This window comes from Mustela nigripes, unplaced genomic scaffold (genome assembly GCF_022355385.1).
Source record: "Mustela nigripes isolate SB6536 unplaced genomic scaffold, MUSNIG.SB6536 HiC_scaffold_20, whole genome shotgun sequence".
In the NCBI taxonomy this organism is placed as follows: domain Eukaryota; kingdom Metazoa; phylum Chordata; class Mammalia; order Carnivora; family Mustelidae; genus Mustela; species Mustela nigripes.
In genome coordinates, this window is record NW_026739436.1 from 1,247,773 (window position 1) to 1,269,103 (window position 21,331).

The following is a 21,331-nucleotide window of genomic DNA, read 5'->3' on the forward strand; positions in this document are numbered from 1 at the left end:
AGGTTTCGGGAGTGGGCGGGACTGAACTTCCAGGAAAGAACCAACCAGAAAAGCTAAGTCAGATAATTTACACAAAATTTGAGCTTGGTCTTGAATATTATTTTTACTCAGAGTATCCATTACCTGGCATTTTTCCTTGCCATGTATAGAGAAGGCCAAATGTGAAGGGAACATATGCCTTCCCTTCTTTGCGGGGGCGGGGGGGGGCTCTGACGGTCCCACTTTTTCAGAAGCAGGAGAGGTTTGAATGAGGGAAGATGGGAATCCCTACTCCTTCCTGATATAGAGAGCTCCTATACTTATGATATTCTCTGCCTGGTGGAGGCAGACTTGTTTCAATGTGCACCTCCATTCTTTTGATGCGTGCTTGAGTATAGAAAGTATGGGGCCCTAAGGTCGGATGTATTCCCTGGGGATAGACTGAGGGGTATTAGAGAGATCTGCATGGTAGCCACAAGAAAGTGACTAATACAGGCGTCTTAGGGATGAGATCTTGCCGGTTGCTTGGTAGCCTCAGTTTTTGCATATCTCCACTTCAGTGTCCTCATTGTCAGGTGCAAAGTTGGACTCAGACATATAAATCCTTGTCCTGCACTTGGCCACTGGCAGATGACAGTCCACAAGCTTTCTGTTGCTGGGAACTAGTGATACTAGAAAGAGTTCACATCTCCCAGAAATGTGAGAATGTCAACCAGGTAAAGAACAATACTCTGGGTTGTCTTTCGAGATTTGTTAAGACCTAATGACATCTGTTTTTTGTTTTTTGGGTGTTTTGTTGTTGTTGTTGTTATTGTTGTTTTTGGTATGATACTCATGTTAGGTTGTTGCTGGCATTTATATGAGATGCTGATATTCAAAACAAAACTCCAGAGCTCTACTCTGAGAGTTTATCCTACACAATATTCCCCAAAGTCAGCTATCATTAGGCTGATTATGAAAATGCCAAAACCTATCAAAAAGAAATTTCTTAAACTTTGAAGTACTTTTTGCTTTCAGTTGCAATTTAAACACATCTTTTTAATTATACTATTTAAGGTAAATAAAAACAGTATATTAGACTTTGTGTTCTTAATCTGTTACATTTTAAAATATTTCTTTCATACCAGTGGTTCTTAATATTTTTGGAAGTGTTCCTTCTTTCAAACAGGGACATGAATTTGTCTATATCTATGCTTCAAACCTGGCTGGGTACTCTTCTGCCATTAAATTTTATCTTTTCACGTTTTGCTGAAAAAAAATCTGTAAAGAAGTACAGCAAATATTTAAGATTTCTATTTTTTTATTTATTCATTCCTTTATTTATTTATTTTTTTAAAAGATTATTTATTTATTTATTTATTTGACAGACAGAGATCACAAGTAGGCAGAGAGGAGGAAGCAGGCTCCCTGCTGAGCAAAGAGTCCGATTCAGGACTCTATCCCATGACCCTGAGATCATGACCTGAAGGCAGAGGCTTAACCCACTGAGCCAGCCAGGCACCCCTAAGATTTCTAGTTTTAATAGAAGAGTGAACTAGTTATAGTCTATCTATATATGTACTTGCACATGTGTATACATATACACACACATTTGTATATATGTTTATATGTATGTATATATACATATATATGTATATATAAGTGTATGTATATATGTGTATATATATGTATATATACATATATGTGTATATATAAGTATATACTTGCAAATGTACATTTTTAAAGTTTATTAAATGTAATGGCTTACATTTCAAATAATTTTTATCTATTAAAGCTTTTTATCTCTTTTTTATCTTTTTTAAGCTCTTTTTTATCTTATTATCTTTTTTTTAATCTCTTTTTTATCTCTCTTAATGGGTGGACTGACTCAATGTGATACTTCCCACTGATACTATGTAATGAATTTATTTTAACCCTACAATTTTTAGATTAACTAGCATATTTTTTTATTGTTTATTTTTATTTTTTTAAAAGATTTTATTTATTTATTTGATAGAGAGACAGTGAGAGAGAGCATGAGCGAGGAGAAGGTCAGAGGGAGAAGCAGACTCCCTGTGGAGCTGGGAGCCCTATGCGGGACTCTATCTGAGAACTCCGGGATCATGACCTGAGTGGAAGGCAGTCGTCCAACCAACTGAGCCACCCAGGCGTCCCAACTAGCATATTTTTTTTTTAAGATTTTATTTATTTATTTGACAGAGAGAGACCACAAGCAGGTAGAGAGGCAGGCAGAGAGAGAGAGAGAGAGAGGAGGAAGCAGGCTCCCTCCTGAGCAGAGAGTCTGATGCGGGGCTCGATCCCAGGACCCTGAGATCATGACCTGAGTCGAAGGCAGCGGCTTAACTCACTGAGTCACCCAGGCGCCCCCCCAACTAGCATATTTTTTTAATTTACTTTTTATTTTTTATTTTTTATTTATTTTTTAAAGATATTTATTTATTTATTTGACAGAGATCACAAGTAGGCAGAGAGGCAGGCAGAGAGAGAGGAGGAAGCAGGCTCCCTGCTGAACAGAGAACCCGATGCGGGGCTCGATTAGGACCCTGGGATCATGACCTGAGCTGAAGGCAGAGGCTTTAACCCACTGAGCCACCCAGGCACCCATAGCACATTTTTTTTTAAAATTTTATTTTATTTTATTTTTTTCAGTGTTCCAAGATTCATTTTTTATGCATCATACCCAGTGCTCCATGCAGTTGTGTCCTCTTTAATACCAACACCAGGCTCACCCAGCCCCCACTCTCCTCCCCTCTGAAACCCTCAGTTTGTTTCTCAGAGTGCACAGTCCCTCATGGTTTAGATGTCTCTCTCTTTCTGAAGTGCACCTGCTCAGTAGAGTGATATGTGTGACATGTACATACAATGGGTAATGTCTTCTAAAACTTGTTTCAGTAGTGGTAAAATAATTTGAAAATCTGAACACAAAGACAATCTACAGTTTTGCTGCAAATACAGATGTGAATGTATACAGAAATACTACACATACATAAACATGTACATGTACATATAATGGAGAGAGATGGAGTAAATGCATGAATTTCCTAATAGGGATTGAAAATCCTACCCTGGACTCAAGAGTAGAGCCCATTTAATTAGAACTCCGTTTAGAATCTGTTAACTTGCAACTTCGGACAATAGAATAGGTTGGATAGGTTTATATACAAAAGTGTTAATAAAAAAATAGTTATACCGGGATTAAGTAAATTCCCTGTAACAAATAACATTTTGATGCTGGTTATTTACTCTATGGCTGTATTTTCGTAAATTAATACTGTCTCACCGGTTGTGAAGCTATAATACAGAGAGTTGTCTCAAACTTTTCAGGGGTGCCTGGGTGGTTCAGTTGGTTAAGTGTCTGACCTTGGTTTAGACTGAGGTGTTGAGCTCAGGGTCCTGGAATTAAGCCTGTGTGGGGTCCACACTTAGAGGGAAACCTGGTTGTCCCTCTCTCTCTTCCTCCTCCTCCACCACCTCCTCCACCTCCAATAAATAAATAAAATCTTTAAAAAAATATTGGTTCAGAAGTCCAGTGATAGGAATAGTTTGGAGTCCTTCTTTCCAGCTGCCGCCTTTATTCTACTTTAAAGATAGGATTTTTGAGGATATTTTTCTTGAAAGCCTTAAGTAGGAACATAAGTACAGAATAAAATCTGGAAAATGTCTCATTATTAAAGGAATCCCACATGTAAGCAACAGAATTTTACCAGAGGAGGTATGTAATGCAGTCTCTGGTAATAGATGTGGCTATGAGTTCAAGTTAACTTGACAGATGTAACGTTCATAGCAAGTTACTTTTACTTGCTGAGTATCAATTTGCTTATCTGTAAAATGGGAATTAAGGTCAATGGAAGAGTAATAAAATACAGAGTGATAGACATTACTGTAAATTCTCAATGGTAATGTGTTTCTCAAAAATTTTAAATATTTTATGTTGGGATATATTGACATGACATTATATTAGCTTCAGGTGTACAACATAATGATTTCATATTTGTACATATTGTAAAATGATCACCAGCATTAAGTCTAGTTAACATGCCACTCACATGGTTACAAAAGCATTTACTCTTCTGATGAGAAATTTTAAGATCTACTCTGTTAGCAAGTTTCAAATATGTAGTTCAGTTCTGTTAACTATAATAGCCATCTGCAGTATTACATAACCATGACTTATTTATTTTATACCTGTAGCTTTGTACAATTTTGGCCCCTTTCATCCACTTTGCTTATCCTGTTGCCAGCCATACCAATCTACTTTTTAAATTTGTGAACTTGGTCTTTTTGTTCGCTCATTTGTTTTTAGATTCTACGAATATGATAATACTGTTTGTCTTTTCCTGACATATTTCACTTAGCCTAATTATCTCAAAGTCCCTGCATTTTCTAGCAAAAGGCATTAGTAGTAGTATTAGATTCATTATCTTTTATCTACCTATTGTAGGTATATATACATTGTGGTTACCATAAAGTTTACGAATAACAACTTATAATAGCCTATTTTAAATTGATCACAACGTAATACTGAATATATTTTAAAGCTCTACATGTTAATTCTGCATTTATTTTTGTGTCACATTTTTCATCTTTTGATCATATCTATCTTCTCAGTAATTATATTGTATAGTTGTTTTTTTTTTTTACTACTTTTCTCTTTTAAACTCTATATTAGCTTTATATGATTAACCCACTGCCGTTTTAGTCTTTAATCTTTACCTGGGCAATTTATACTAGGCAATTTATAGTAGCCTATGTTTTTTAAAAATTTTATTAAAGATTCTATTTATTTGACAGAGAGAGAGATCAAAAGTAGGCAGAGAGACAGACAGAAGCACGCTCCCTGCTGAGCAGAACGTCTGATGTGGGACTCGATCCCAGATGCTGAGTTAATGACCTGAGCTGAAGGCAGAGGCTTTAAACCACTGAGCTACCCAGGCATCCTAGCCTATACTTTTATTGCAGTACAGTGATAGGTTTATAGTACCCTTATTTGTGCGTTTAGTGCCCTTTCTTTTCAGCTTGAAGAAGTCCCTTTAACATTTCACATAAAGCTAGTTTAGTCATGATAAACTCCTTTAAGCCTTTGCCTATCTGGAGGATTCTTTACGTTTCCTTCAATTCTGAGTAACATCCTTATCCAGGTAGATGTTCTTGGTTAGTTAGAAGTTTTGTTTTTGTTTGTTTGTTTTCCTTTCAGAACTTTGAATAATATATCGTGTTACTCCCTTCTGGCTTGCAAAGTTTCTTCTAAAAAATCTGCTGATGGTCTGATAGGATACCTATGTATATAAGGTTTTTGGCTTTTTTGTTTGTTTTCTCTTGCTCTTTTAATAATCCCAGTCTTTAGCTTTTAACATTTTAAGTACAACATGTCTTGGTGTGGATGTCTTTGGGTGCATCTTCTTTGCAACTGTGCTTCCTGGATCTCAAGGTCTGTTTCCTTCTCCAGTTCAGGAAGTTTTCACCTATCCTTTTCTAAACAAATTTTCTTCGTCGTCCTTTGTTCTCCAACTCAGAGCCTTATAACGCAAAATATTAATCCCCTTCATGTTGTCCCCTAAGTCCCCTCAGCTGTCTTCATCTTTTTTTTAATTTTTTTTTTCTAGTTTTTCTTTTTGCTGCTCTGATTGTGTGAGATCACTGTTCTTGCTGCAGAGTTCACGGACTCTTCTATCTTACCTAGTCTGCTGTTAAGCCCCTGTAGTGTACTTTTCAGTTCAGTTATTGTATTCTTTTTCTCTTTGGCTCTTTCTTATATATTCTATCTCTTTGTTGAGGTTCTCACTGTTTTCAACCACTCATTTCCCAGGTTCAGTGAGCATCTTCCTGACAGTCATCACTTTGAACTCTTTATCAGATAAACTGCTTATTCTGTTTCATTATGGTTTCTTATCTTGCTCTTTCCTTTGGAACATATTCCTCAGTTTCATTTTTCTTGACTCTCTTTCACAGTGTCTATGCAGTAGATGAAGTGGCCACCCCTCCCAGTCTTGAAGGAATGTTTTGTGTAGCATGAACAGCAGAATTCAGCAATGCCCTACAACTTGGTTGTCTGTCAGACCTTCCTGATTGTCCAATGGCCTACTTGTCCCTTCATAAACTCAAGGTTGTTCAGTGTACCAAGACCTGCCAGTGTCCCAAAGTACACAGATCTCAAAGATCACTAAGGTTTGTGCTGACTGGAAGCCAGGCCCCAATAACACATCTTAAAATATGCAAATATATGGAGTTCTGTAGGATCAGAAGCATAAGGCAGGCTGCCTGCCAGAACAGGAGATCTCCTGGGTGAAAGTCATAAAAATCAAGATTCCAGATGAGCAAACAAGCTCCTTTCTGAGAGATACTGTTAGCTACAGTGAAGCAGTGGAAGAGAACAACAATGGCATACTCTGGCCTCTAAGAGAGAAACTACATAGGGCCCTAGAAACAGGAAGCCTGCCCCTTGAGCCAATGTTTCAGGACAAGCAAATGAACATTTTTTGCAAGACTTTTGCAAGTGAACTCTGAAACTGTGTTTCAGTTCTAGCCAAGGACTGTCTCTCTGATTGTTACAGCCCTATGGGATCCAGGAGCACAAGACTCACTGGCCACTGGACAAGGCATTCAAGAGATTTCCTGTAGGCAACAGACACATGTAAGAGCTCCTCTCTGAGAGAGACTGGTACTCTGGAGTGGGAGAGGGAGATCTGTGTACTTTGGGACACATCTTCAAGGTCTCTAGAAATGTTTACAGTCTGCCTATATAGGCGTGTCTATTGGAAGTCTGACCCTCAGACTGCAGCTGTGATGATAAAGTTTCTCAGAAAGACTGAAGATATGTTTTAGTCTGCCCTGGAGATAGTAGTCAGTGAAGAATTGTCTCTGCTTGTTACAGCCCTGTGGGATCCAGCAGATTAATTTCCTCAGCCTGAAGAGCCAGACAGCAATGGGTCGTCCCCTGGGAGGCCACCACAAAAGCTGGGTCACCAGACTCATGTAAAAGCTTCCCCCTGGGAGATACTTACTGCTATGTAGCCTGGCAGCAAAAAGTACAAAGATGGAAACTACTGAAAAATGAATAAAGGAAGAGGGGAAAAAATTAAAAGAAAAAAAAAAGAAATTTAAAAACAATGTAAAAACATAGATAAAGGAAAAAAAAAAGCTGTCCTTTCTCTCCATTTCATTCCTACTTTAAGCAAGGCAGAGGGAACATGGTAACACAGGAAGGCAGAGGTAACAGAGGCAGCCGGGAAAGCAGAGGGCATAGCCTCCTTTCTACATAGTAATCCAGCAGGTCCCTGAACCTCATACCAACTCTTTAAAATTAACAAATGAATCTGGACATTTTTCGAAGGCTGCTTCTGTGGGACGAGGGGGAAGATGAGTCTGTGTGTGAACTTTTTTTAAGTGCCATTCCTCAGCCCCCACAGGACTCACAAACCCCACTGGTTTCCAAAGAGATGTTTTGGGGGCTCATCTCTCACATATACATCTTACAATTTAGGTCCCTGATGTGAAGTACAATCCTTGAGAAGATACTCTGGGATTTGGGTTCCTTCCTTATTGTGGGTCTGTGTACAAAGGGAGGTAGGGTTTATTATAAAATTGTGTCTCAGCCTCTCCTACCTACTTTGATGTCTCCCTCTTGTTTGCCCAATATGAACAGCTTGCCCCCTAGTTTTAAGGTTTTTTTTTTTTTCCAGAATATATTGTTCCATATATAGGTGTAGACTTGATATTTGTACAACAGGTAGTATATACAGGATCTTTCTAAACGACCATCTTGAGCCAGATAATTGTAATTGTGTACTTTTGTAACATGTATCTCTTATGGTATGACATAAAAACTCACTATAACTTCAGAGCTGGCTTTTAAAAGCTATTTTTTATTTTGTGGAAACAATAAATTACTAATAATTCTTCCTCTAAATTTTAAAATATTACAGGTAAATGGAAATATTATGGGTAAATGGATTCTCTAAAGCCTTTATTTGGTATAATTTACTGTTACAGCATTTTTGAGGTATTTTTTTTTCTAAAATACTTTTATACTATTAAAATTACTAATGATCCTTAAGAGATTTTTAAAAAAATATTATTTTACTTACTTGAAAGATTTTTTACTTACTTGAAAGACAGAGATCACAAGTAGGCAGAGAGGCAGGCACAAAGAGAGAGGAAGTAGGCTCCCTCCTCAGCAGAGCTCTCGGTGCCAGGCTCGATCCCAGGACCCTGAGATCAAAACCTGAGCTGAAGGCAGTGGCATAACCCACTGAGCCACCCAGACACCCTGATCCTTAAAGGCTTTTATGTGTATCTTCTCTGATAATACTTACTATATCAGAAATTAGACTGAGAAATTAAAAAAATATTTAATAAAAAACAAGAGGTTTAAAACATCCTCCTTATATGTTAAACATAAGGAACTTAGAAACCTGTGAATAATAGTTGTTTTCTAAAAAGCATTTTAAGAAGAGTGGTGTTGTTCTACAGTTTGTATTTAGTGTATGACTTACCAGAAGACAGATCCTGAGAAAATGTTATGATGTATCATTATGATTAACATATGAAGAAAATCTGACCTTATACAGACATGTTGTTGAGAAGACGAGCCTTGCTATGTGCCTGAAGTAATTTTCAGGATCCAAGTATTGTCCTTGGATCACACTTTGAAAACCACTGTTTTAATATATGCTATTCAAATTTAAAATTGGTCATGTACTGGCTCTTCTTTACAAGGTGTTTTACCAGCCAGAAAATACTGTGGTCCCTTCAGGACTCATTTTTGTAACAGAGGAGTTTTACACAGATACATTTTGAAATTCTGTTTGCATCCAAGAGAAACAAGGACATGATAGATTTTATGTTTGTTTTTGCTTTTAAAAGAGTTTTCTGTGGTCTCAGTCTTCCATTTTCTAAATTGGTCGTGTATTAGTTTGCATATCAGATATAGCCAATACTTTTTGAAACTGTCTCCTGCCAAAGTTCTCCTTCTGGTTTCCTGTTGTTGGGGATGGAGAAAGCTACTGTTTTAAGGATTCTTACCACTGACCATATTCAAAATATCATCATTTTGAATAATGAATGTTTTATGTAAAGGCCAGAGTATTTATTAATTCTGTGCTATTCAGCAATTATTTGTTGAGTGCCTATATGTGCTGGACCTTAGGCAGTGCATTTTCTAGAGGGTGTGTATGGAGGGGTATCATTCTATAGAATTACAAAGTGAAAAAAGGAAAAAGAAAAAATTACCTCTAAATTCATACCCTAGGAGATAGGCATAGTTGCTATTTTGTTTTATTTGATTGTGGTTTTTAAAATTCTTTTGATTTTTGGTATTAGAATTGCATTTATTTTTGCCTGGACAAGAGCGAAGATGAGAAAATCAGATTTGCTCTGATTTTCAGTGGATTTAGTAGATTTATACATGTTCTCCATTTGAACTCATCTTCTAGGTTCTTATCCATGTCTCTGTCCACCTCTGTCTACCCACTGTACCTTCATCCACTTACCATTAATCTATTAATTAACCTATTTATCCCTCTATCCAGCCATTTGCCCACCCAAACAACTTACACAGTAGATCAGACATCACTGTTCAGGATTATGGGGATACAGTCTCAAACACGACATAAACAATCTGTTTATGACCTATACATTCTTTTAGAGTTAATAATCACTCAAACCTGATCACTTTGGGGGAATTTACAGTTGAATTTCTTTTTATGGAAAAATTTACTCACTACCTTTGAAATCCACTGATTGACTGTTTTCTTACCTACAGGATTCTTCAGGGAAAAAAAAAATGTCTACTTATGCAGCTAGAAGAGGCTACCCGCTTAACATCTTATCTCCAGTCTCAGTTAAAAAGGTAGATTACTTTTAAAGAGAAAGGTGTATTTAATTACACTGTTATAAAAACAAGTCTATGAAATTCACGATTCTCTTTAGTTTAGATTTTATTCTACCATAACTTGGAAACTGAAGTAGTATGAACACAAAATACCAAAGTGGATATATTATATTTTTAGGACAAACTTACTATATAATTAAAGAAATATGAATTGAATTTGGCTTTACAATAATAAATTTGAAGTCAAATTTACCTAAAGGTTTTTATTATTTAGGTTACAGCTAAAGAAGTATGACTATATCTAAATATATGCATAGGTACTTTTTTATTTTTCATTTTTGAAGATGATATGAGTATTTTAAGTATAGGTAAGGTTTGGATGCACCATTATCATCCACATTTTCAAAAACTGTATTATGAGGCACATTAAGAGCTTTATATATATATATGAATATACTCCTCTAACAATGCAAAGAGATAGGAACCGTTATTATTCCAGGCATAAGTGGGAGAATAGGATCTCCAGATTTTAAATAATGGCTAAATGTTCTTAGCTAGCATACATTTGAGTCAGTAATTCAACTTAGGCAGTAATAGTTCAGAGTTCTTCATTTAACTAGTTGTTATAACTGCAAATGTGCTATGTGCTAATCATTTTATTTTTTGTGTCATAGACCTTAAAGTCAAATTAATATAAGGAAATCAGTAAACATTAGTGTGTTTTTACAACAATAGGGAGTTAGGGAATTTTTGTGGAATTAGGCAACAGCACGGAAAGGATGGCTTCTGTTTTTCCCAGTTCAGTGATGTCTTCAGTTTTTTTTCAGTTTTATTACAAATTGCTGAGTAACAAACATTTTCACATTTAATTTTGATAGGGAAGAGATGCTATTCAGCATTTTATTGGCAATTAGTATATTTTGGTACCAGACTAGAACTTTAATATTTTCCTGAAGCACAATGCGGTTTGGTGGATTCATTCATAAATCAGCTATTTTCTTTTCTTTTTTTTTTTTTTTCCTAAAGATTTTATTTATTTATTTGACAGAGAGAGATCACAAGTAGGCAGAGAGGCAGGCAGAGAGAGAGAGGAGGAAGCAGACTCCCTGCTGAGCAGAGAGCCCGATGCGGGACTCGATCCCAGGACCCTGAGATCATGACCTGAGCCGAAGGCAGTGGCTTAACCCACTGAGCCACCCAGGCGCCCCAAATCAGCTATTTTCTTAAAAAAGAAAGCACAGTTGATCAAAAAGTGCTAAGTATAATGAAATTAAATGGGGTTTTATATCCTAGTTACAAGGACTAATTACATTGTTGAAATTAGTCTTTTCTATAATAGGTATATTCTTAAACATTTTAAAAATAGTGGAAAGTTGTATTACTTATGTGATATAACAAAATACCCCAGAGTTTAGCAGCTTAAAACAATAAACATTCATTATCCTATAGTTGCTGTGTGAGACTTGAGTGTAGAAAGTACATTTCTGGGGCACCTGGGTGGCTCAGTGGGTTAAGCCGCTGCCTTCGGCTCGGGTCATGATCCCAGGGTCCTGGAATCGAGTCCCGTATCGGGCTCTCTGCTGGGCAGAGAGTCTGCTTTCCTCTTTCTCTCTCTCTCTCTGCCTGCCTCTCTGCCTACTTGTGATCTCTCTCTGTCAAATAAATAAATAAAATCTTAAAAAAAAAAAGTTCATTTCTAAATGAACTTACAGGATTGTTATTCTTCACTTGTCATAGGAGTGTATGTTCTGACCAATGTCCTCAAAAGTGACAGCAAAAGGAAATAATAGTGTCAAAGAATATCTCAGAGGAAAGCCAATATTTTGGAAATCTAATTTGTGATGTGACATTCCATTACGTTTGCTGTAACAGATTTGGTTACAAGCAATTCTTAGGTGCAATTCATAGTTCAGGGAGTGACTGCCTAATATAAAAGCAATTTACAAAGAAGTCTGTGTGTGTTTTATAGCTAAATTGCTTAATTGAAATCATTGTGCCCTGACAAGGTGAAGGAGATCCAGATACCTAGTAGAATGGCTCCAGGCATTCATCCTGAATTCATCCTCAATTTCCTCATTTCAAGGAGAAATTATTCTGCATGCAACTCTTGCTTCTGCGGTCTTGAGCTCAAGCCTCACTTTGGGGGTAGTTTACTAAAACAAAACAAAACAAAGAATTTGCTGTGGATTGTAGATTCACCAAATTCCTTGTAGTTTTCTTTTATGTCCAAATTATTAGACTCTCTTACTGAAATTTAGAGCATCTTATAGTCTAACGATAGTATTAATGAATTCAGATATTATTATAGGTAATATTAATGCTAAATGATGATTACAGAATTAACTAAAGGAAAATAAGAGTAGGATCAGGTTTCTGTGAGAAACAGTTTCACAATTTAAAATAAGTAAAGAGAAAGCCTTTATTGTCGCTCCTTTAAGAGAATGGAGAAAGTAAAATGATGGAGAAAATAAAATGGTAACATTTTAAAGTGTATTATCTACACTATGTGTATTCATCAGAGAATTCAAAAATTGTCACCCAGAAATCAACCAATGTGTTTTTAGAGATTATTAGAAGAATTAGTCACATTAAGAAAAGCAAGTCAATTCCTGGTTTTTAAGCTTATTTATCAGATGTCCTTAAAATACTGAGGAAAAAAGGAAATATTAAGGCAGTACCTTGTAAATTATCATCGGTGGTTCAGGATATATCCAGTTAATGAATGGTTAAGACAGAATTTTGTTTTCCTTTGGAAGAGACCAGATGCTGTGCTTTTCAGTGAAGCACAGGTTTTCAGGCTACTTTTCTTTTCTTTCCTTTTTTTTTTTTTTAAGATCTTTTTTCTACTTTGCAGATATTTAATGTATTTTATTTGTTTTACTTATTTTTAGTATAGTGGACACATGTTATATTCATTTCAGGTGACAAACATGCTGATTTGATAATCCTATTCATTATTCAGGGCTCACTGTAATAAATGTGGTTACCATCTGTCACCGTACAAAGTTATTATAATAGAGGTTATTTCTCCTTGCAGCCTGTCCGCCAGCACCCTGACTGTGTCTTCCGGGAGCAGTCGCGGGTCCCTGGCCTCCAGCCGGGGCTCGCTGGCCTCCAGCCGCGGGTCCTTGAGCTCCGTCAGCTTCACCGACATCTACGGCCTCCCACAGTACGAGAAACCCGACGCCGAGTGTGGCCAGCTTCTGCGCTTCGATCTCATTCCCTTTGACTCCCTGGGACGAGACGCCCCCTTCTTGGACCCCCCGGTGCCCTCGGCCTTCCACAAGCAGAGGCGCTCCCTGGACACGCCGCAGTCCTTGGCCTCCCTGTCCTCCCGCTCCTCCCTGTCCTCTCTGTCCCCCCGGAGCTCGCCCTTGGACACGCCCTTCCTCCCCGCCTCGCGCGACTCGCCCTTGGCCCAACTGGGGGACGGTTTCGAGGTCCCCGGCCTGGGCACCCTCGACAGACTGCGGGCCCAGGCCTCTGCTTTGGGGGATGAAGACTTGCAGGGCACGGCTGCCCTTCAGCCGCACGGCTTCCTCGGGGAAGGGGAAGGACCTTGCGAGCGAGGACCCCAAGCGACCGTCGTTCTCACGGCTGCCAGTGAGTACTGAGGAGTGCTGCGGGTTTGCTCGTGCTGGGGAAACGGCTGTTTCGGGTTTGGGGACGAAATCGCGTGCAGTTGTGTACTTTAAATTTAAGACTATCGATACAATTAGGAAGGCCCAAACCTTGTTTAGTTTGCACAGTACTGTTGTTGATGTTTCTGCGTCTGCAAGCTTGCTTACTGCCTTCTGTGGAAAGATAATTAAAACTGGCAGAGTAATCTTTCAAAGTAGTCTTCTAGGGTGTGCTCACTTGTTTAAAAAAAAAAAAAATCACATGCACAGTGTTTGCTTGTAACCCATCAAAAATTACAACTTCCTTTGTTGTAATTTTGTTCCTTTGGTTTTATCTCCTTATCCTTTAAGCTCCTTGGAATTTTCAAGGACTTAATTCTGTCAAATACAATATGCCACAACAGTATAATTTTAAAATGATGTGACAGTAAACATTAGTAATTTATTTCAAATCACTTTGTCTGGTGATCTTCAAATCCCTGCCCAATTAACTACTAGTTGTGTGACTTTAACCACATCTCTGCTTCATTGCTATTCAGCAGATTTAATCTTTTTTTTTTTTTTTTTTAAGATTTTATTTCTTGGACAGACAGAGCATAAGTAGGGAGAGCAGCAGTCAGACGGGAGAGGGAGAAGAAGTCAGAGGGAGAAGGAAACGCTCCATTGATCAGGGAGCTCCATGCGGGGCTTGATCCTAGGACGCTGTGATCATGACTTGAGCTGAGCCAGACGCTTAACCACCTGAGTCACCTAGGCTCCCCAGAGTTAATCTTTGTGGTCCTTTAAATTCACCACCATTCTTACATGACTTACATGTACCATACCCAGCCCTCTTAATAATATATTTAATTGGATGCCAGTTATGTTCTGAGGTGGTTCCTTGGTTATTTGGCATCTTCATTATGTTACCTCTCCATGTTCCCAAATTTTCCTCATATATAACTCCAATATCCATGATTATAGAGTTTCTGTGATTCATATGTACATGAAAATTTCATTCACTTTTTTTAAAAAATGATTCACTTTTCCATTTTCATTCATTGCCTAATTTTTTCTTCTTTCTGTCTTTTTCTTTCTTTTGTTCCCCATGCCACCTTTCCTCCAAAGGCTGATTATTCAGAAAATCAACAAAAAAGTTAGGGCCTCTTTGGACCAGGTAAAAGAGAGGATGGGAAGTGGAAAACTGTCTTAATTTCTAATCCTGACTTATTTTTCCTTCCTACTTGTTGGTTGATTTTGTAATGGTTCAAACTTGGTAAAAGGGACTTATTTGCTTGTGCTAAGATTTCCCTTGGTGGAAACTTGTATGAGGATATCCTTTAACTTGGATCCATATAAACTCAACAACAATTAATTCAGTGAATGAATGGTGGAGGGTGCTCACAGAGAAGTGAGTTGGATAACCAGCTTCAGGTATGCACACAAGGTGACTTCCCACTTTCTTAGATGAGCATAGGAAACTAGACCCTAGAGTCACTGTAGCTTTGTAAATTTTCCAAGGATCTTAGTACTGTTTGTGTTATGCTACATCTCATTTATGATGCCCAAAGTCATGTAGTTTTCTCCAACTTTCCAGTCTGTCTAGGAATAGTGCAGTCTAAGTTTGAACTCAAGCAACATGCAGTTTTAACAAGGTAAGACTTAAAATTGCCTAAGCTCTAGGAATAATTTCTTCCATTGTGTTTTAAATCAATCTGAGGAGGCTAAAAGTTGGATACGGGAGTGAAGGAATAGACTGTAAGCTTTAAAATATTTTACATTTAAGAATAGAGCTACCCTATGACCCTCTGATCCAGCACTTGCACTACTGGGTATTTACCCCAAGGATACAGATGTAGTGATAAGATGGGCCATCTGTACCCCAGTGTTCACACAGCAGTGTCCACAATAGCTAAACTGTGGAAGGAGCCAAGATGTCCTTTAATAGATGAATGGATAAAGTTGTGGTCCATATATACAATGGAATATTATTCTGATGGAACTGGAGGGGTTATGTTAAGTGAATTAAGTCAAGTAGAGAAAGACAATTATCGTATGTGGAGTATGAGCAATGCATGGAGGACTGTAGAGGAAGGGAGGGAAATCCAAAGGGGGAGAAATCAGAGAGGTTGATGAACCATGAAAGACTAGGGACCTCAGGAAACATTCTGCGGATTTCAGAGAAGTGGGTGGGGGGAGGGGTTAACAGGGTGATAGGAATTAAGGAGAACATGTGTTGTGATGAGTGCTGGGTGTTATACTTAACTATTGAATCATTGAACACTACATCAAAAACTAATGGTGTACTATACAGGGGCCAACTAAACATAATAAAAAAATACTTTCCTTTTTTTACTAAGGGTTTTATCTTCTGTGATTTTAAAAGCCAATATTATGATGATTTTGAAATCCTTTTCTAGTTTCATTTGCCATTAGAATTTGCTAATTTGAATCCATAAAAACTTGGACTTTGTTAATCTATTAACATTTTTATTACATTTATACTGTATTTGAGTCCTACAGTTTCTCACTTTGTGCTTTGTGTGTGCATATGTCTGTGTGTATCTCTTTCCTTATATAGCTGGACATAAGTGTTCACTGTAAGTGACCTTGGAGTTCTACTTCACCTTGTTGGTCAGGCCATAGGCACATTTTTGTGCAATGAATCTGTATTTGGGGTGGAAGGGGTGTGGCCCAAAAAAGGCTTATTTTATATTACTTTAATGTAGCTTAGTAGTTACCATTATTATTATTATTTTGCATTAATGTGTGTAGCACTAGAATTGGTTAATATTTTTATAAAAGCTTGATGTATTTACTTCTCTATTTTTTCCAGACTTTACTGGCTTTTATTTTAATATTCCAGCTGGCAGATTTGCCTATAATGTGATAATGTGATTCTCATTGTATTCTCTTCCTTTAAGTCAAGCAGTGTTGTTCTTGATGTCTCAGTTTCTTTTTGTCTCTGATCATAGCAAAGGTCAGAGATCTTGCAAAATAAATGTTTGTGACATTTCTTACTTCATTGACATTGCTTCCCATGGTTAATCTTTCAAGGTTGAAAGGGTTTGCTAGAATCTGCCCCTGTGCTCTTCCCTCCTAAGGATACTGCCCATTTTGTCAGTGATGTGATGTTACTTTGTTTCATTGTGCTGTTTTCTTAAAGTAACATAAGGCCATATCCTAAAGTAACATTGGAGCCATGCTGTGAGTATCAGAGCTGGAAATGAAAATTATGAGCAGTTTTGTTTGCTGGGGATACCTGCAGCAAACCGAGGAGTCTGTAATTCAGAGCCTGGGATTTGGGATCCCTTTCTGTGGCAAGGGTGATGAGCAGAGCTTTAGGAATCTGATGTATACATTGGGAGTTAGTGTCTCAGGCTACCCCAGAATGGGGCTAACTTCTGTCCTTGACTGGGAAGGAATTGCTAGTTTCTTAGGGATACTTTTGGAAGGTCAACTTTTGCCTGTAGTTGATCCTCAGACCAGAGGCCATACAGGACCAAAAGCGTTGTCTGCTGTTCAACATGTTTGGATATAATCGGTGTGAATAGTAATTTGACTGAAAAGCATGGTTATTGGGAGACAGCCATTTCCCGTGCTTAAGGGTTGTAGAGATGTCCACATTTGCAGTTTATAGAGCTAATATAATAAAAAACACAAGGATAGCAGAGAAAAGAGCTATCATATTATCAGTGATTGTCATTTTTGAGCTTAATATTTCAATTCTTTTAGTTAAGCATGCCTCTATAAAATATATGTACATCTTCACATTTATTATAGGAAAATTATTTTCCTTTCATTTCCTTCTATTTTTCCTTTATTACATAATAAAAATATAAAATATTATAGAAACAATAGCTGAATTACTGAGAGGAAAATTTTCAGTATTTATTTTTATAAACTGGCCTGTAAGTAATATCCTAACCATGAATAAGCAATTCTGGCTCCAGACCTACTGGGGAAAAATACTGCAGTTAGAAACCAAAGTATGTGAGTCCAATGGTTACTTTCTTTGTGATGCATTGAGTGCAATTGCTATTGTAATTTGGGGTAATATTTCTTACTCTTCTTCTTCTTTTTTTAAAGATTTTATTTATTTACTTGACAGAGAGAAATCACAAGTAGGCAGAGCAGCAGGCAGAGAAAGAGAGGGAAGCAGGCTCCCTGCAGGGCAGAGAGCCCAATTCGGGGCTCGATCCCAGGACCCTGGGATCATGACCTGAGCTGAAGGCAGAGGCTTTAACCCCTGAGCCATCCAGGCACTCCTGAAAAGAGCTTTATGATTCCAAATATTTTTCCAAACAGCTTATAGCTTTTAAAGAAACAGTCAGAAGTATACTTCAGTTTTCAGTAGCTAAAAAAATTGAGTGCAGCAAGTTGTATGGGTAGCTCAGACAGTTAGCCTCCGAGTGTTGATTTCAGCTCAGGTCATGATCTTGGGGTTATTAGGTTGAGTCCTGCATCAGGATCTACACACAGCATGGAGCCTGCTTAAGATTTTCTTTCTTTCCTTCTGCTCTTCCCCGCTTGTACACTCTTGTGATAAAACAAATGAGGCCACCCTCGTGCTGTCACCTTCTGACCCCAGGTGTGTCTTTTGTTTTATAGCAGTGACTTTGCGAGAAGACAGTGCCAGGAGGCTGGAGAGGAGAGTGCGCCAAGTGTCTGCATGCCTGTCGGATTATTCGCTGGCGAGCGATAGCAGAGTATTTGAGCCCCCGAACAGAAGGTTAGAAGCTGATCTCCTCCCTCAGCAGACTTCCACAGTGTGACTGTCAGGCACAAGACGTGTGCGTACAGGGACTTTTGCAGTGTCGCAAATGTGTATCTCTAAGGCTAATATCTCCTCCGGGCTTCTCTCCACTTTGGAAGTTGGGCCTTAGTAGCCCACCGAGAAAAGTCCTCCAGCTTCTGCGTGGCGGCTGGAGGATGGCCCTCCTTCCGTGGCCCGAGCATGACTTCCTCCTGTCTGGCCCTGGTCAGCTGGAGGCCCAAGCCCCTGCTAGCTGGAAAAGGAGAGCCAGTGGACAAGAGAGACCTGACCTTCTAGAAAGGGCCTTCGTTAGAAATGAATGTTCTCCCTCCTTCCCTCTTTCCTAAGCTAGAGGAATCCCTTCGTAACGACAGAACACCTCTTGGGATTCTGGCCTGTGTTTTGATTTGACACGTTTGACACCATTGTTTCCTTCCCGGTGTCTGTCACACATTTTACTTGTCACAGATGGTGTAAGAGTTAGTTCAGAAGTTTGCCCCAAGTAGCGCCCATGGTTTCGAGCAGTATCCCGAGCAGTTTGCTCAAATACAACAGCATTTTATAGGCGGGTCCCCTCTGAGGTATGTTGCGGGCCTGCTGTGTCCTTTCAGTCACAATCAGTGGTCATTTAAGTCACAGTGTAAGAAAGCCCCTGGCAGTAAGATGTGCCAGGAACACTAGAGAGCTTCTGGCATTCCCGCGGTCACCTGTGCCCTGGGCAGTAACACCGGGGACCCTCCACTTTGTTTAGGAGTGAAGATGCTGACGAGTCTGCACCCGGAGATGCCTGTGGGAATGAAGGGCCCCAGATCCATGTGGGATTCTTGTGAGTATGGGACACTCCTCCTCTGTTGCTGATCTATACACCGATGCCCACCTGGTGACCCGCACTTTCAGGCTGGGAGGGATGCAGGGACCCTTGCCATCTGGCCGGTGCTCCCGGCCTGGCCTGCTTCAGTGGCTTTCGAGAGGGGACAGAGGTGATGGGAAGGATGGCTAGGCTGGAGTGGCTCCATGGCCGTCCTCCAACACTGAGCGTTGTGGGAGGGAGCTGTCCCCTCATGGAGCAGGCTCCTGGGGCTATAAGCGGGGAGCACGGGATGCTTGAAGAAGTGACCGCACATTCTGCCTGGAGTTTCTTGTCTGTGCAGCACAGAGTGGGAGGCCTTTCCCCTTGTGACCAGAGTGAGAAACCTGGTGGTCTGCAACACAGAGGTTTTCTAGTTCTAATCACAGTAATCCATAGTGTCCTGCACAACTTTGTTTTGTTCACTGTTACTGTTCCAATCAAGGTTCCTTGATGATGGCACCGTTGCTATCTGGGATTGGGTCGTTCTGTGCTATGGGGGCTGACCTGTGTGCTATAGGATGTTGAGAAGCATCCCTGGTCCCCATTCCATAGGGACCAATAACACATAACCTCCATCTGTACCCAGTCAGGGTCATCAGAATGTCTCCAGACATTTCACATGTCCTGGGCAAAAGAGGATTAAAGGCATCCTCAGCAGAGGGCTGCTGCTGTATGTGAGTAACCAAGAAGTTTCCGTTATGGGGAATGTGCAGCCTATGAGGTTCTGTTTCATTTCCTAGGCTCGACAGTGCCAGTGGATGTCTTCTTGTGAACTTGTTCCAACTAAAGAATTTTGCTAAACTGGTCATGAAGAAAGACTGCAAAATGTAAGATGGCTTGTTGGCAGTATTTTGGTTTGGGGACCCGTGGAATAGCTCCAACCAGGGATGGCAATTCCTGGGCAGTCTTCACACAGTCTTGCTTACTCTAAACCTGTTCTCCTTAGCAGTTTGGGGAGGGAAAAGACCATTTGGAACCTGAATTCCAAACTTTATTCCTAATAAGATACCAAGACAATATTTGAAATAGAAAGCGTTATAAGTGTTAAAAAGAGTAGTTCTTATTTGATGCAGATGAAGTTCATGGAGCCAGACTGGTAATGTGCTACAGTGATGCTAAGTAGCAGCATTTTGGTTTAAAATGTCCATCCTGCCCTTGGGCTAGGTCATGTGTTAATGCCCAGGTCTGTGATGCTGCAAATTGAATGGAATGGCTTCTGGCCAGGACCTGGAGCTCTTCTCTGAGTGAGCTGTATGGAAATGTGTGTTGTTGCCATTAGAAGATGTGACCTCTGGGAGCCCTGTGGCTTGGGATGGCTGACTGTCGGGGCCCCTCAGCTGGCCGCAGAGCACATCAGTCATGGTGTTCTTGAGCCCAAAGGTGCAGCCCTTTCCAGGAGTTTTTAAAGCTTGTCTTCAAAGTGGTTGTCAGTGGCCTTGGGCTCACCCTGGGATTTTGCCCACTGTCATGCTGTACTTTGCAGCTGGTGTTTGTGCTTCTTGTTTGTTCTGTGCTGGGGGTGGACAGAGCAGGAAGCTCCAGTTGGTGTGAGTGGTCTTGTAGGCCAGGCATACGGAGCTTAAAGAGGGAGCCAGGAAGTTGTGGAGAGATCAGTGCAGGTGGATTCCCAAGAAGTTGGCGAAAGCAGGATCTCTGTTTGACTCCTTCCAAAGTTGTAGCTCCTGACTTGTAAGCCTTTCTCTTTGGAAAGAAAGAAAGAAAAGAAAAAAAAGAAAGAAAGAAAGAAAAAAAGGCTTTCTTCCCCTGGTCTCAGGGGACACATCAGTTCTTGGCTTACTCTTAGTTGAGAAAAGGACCTTTTCTCTTAGTTGAGAAAAGGACCTTTTCCAAAAAACTTTAAAATTCTGCCCTTTGGCATCTGAATAGGGAATGTGTATACACATACATGAAGTTTGTGCATTGTTTCACATAGATCTCTGTGTCACGTCTCTGTTTTTTCTTCCCTCTCTCTGGTTCCAGACACATCCGAGTCTATCTGCCCCCGATGGACTCTGGCACCCTGAACACTTACTGCTCTAAGGCTCTGGAATTCCAGACCCCCCTGGTATTTAATGAAATTTTCAAAATCCCTGTGCATTCAAGCATGTTGATGTTGAAGTCACTTCAGTTGTATGTGTGTGCGGTGACTCAGCAGCTGCAGGAGGAACTGCTGGTATGTCCTTCCCTATTCTCTACACTCCCATCATTTTCTGATCTTTACTGCTCTCTCCTTCCTATCTTTCTGTTCAATCTGTCTTAATCTGTGTCCCACCCCCTCTTTTCTAGTCTTTTATTGTCTTCCTGCCTTTTATTGTCAT

The 21,331-nt window shown here is 39.5% G+C and overlaps 2 protein-coding genes across 4 annotated transcripts in view; both read left to right on the forward strand.

Moving 5' to 3' along the window:
* LOC132008019 (protein WWC3-like) overlaps nucleotides 1-21,331 on the forward strand; it is a 95,185-nt gene that overhangs the window by 15,527 nt on the left and 58,327 nt on the right. For 2 of the 3 annotated variants that reach the window (XM_059386379.1, XM_059386381.1), the window contains exons 5-10: nucleotides 9,740-9,826; nucleotides 12,846-13,411; nucleotides 18,019-18,139; nucleotides 18,915-18,989; nucleotides 19,754-19,840; nucleotides 20,994-21,186. In XM_059386379.1, coding sequence (XP_059242362.1) covers nucleotides 9,740-9,826; nucleotides 12,846-13,411; nucleotides 18,019-18,139; nucleotides 18,915-18,989; nucleotides 19,754-19,840; nucleotides 20,994-21,186 — 1,129 coding nt within the window. The remainder of the gene's footprint in view (nucleotides 1-9,739; nucleotides 9,827-12,845; nucleotides 13,412-18,018; nucleotides 18,140-18,914; nucleotides 18,990-19,753; nucleotides 19,841-20,993; nucleotides 21,187-21,331) is intronic. The other variant, XM_059386380.1, reaches the window with a different exon arrangement.
* Nucleotides 1-21,331, forward strand: part of LOC132008047 (protein WWC3-like) — a 69,550-nt gene that overhangs the window by 15,520 nt on the left and 32,699 nt on the right. Inside the window, exons 5-8 of the mRNA XM_059386448.1 lie at nucleotides 12,846-13,411; nucleotides 18,019-18,139; nucleotides 18,915-18,989; nucleotides 20,994-21,186. Of these exons, the coding sequence (XP_059242431.1) occupies nucleotides 12,846-13,411; nucleotides 18,019-18,139; nucleotides 18,915-18,989; nucleotides 20,994-21,186 (955 nt within the window). The remainder of the gene's footprint in view (nucleotides 1-12,845; nucleotides 13,412-18,018; nucleotides 18,140-18,914; nucleotides 18,990-20,993; nucleotides 21,187-21,331) is intronic.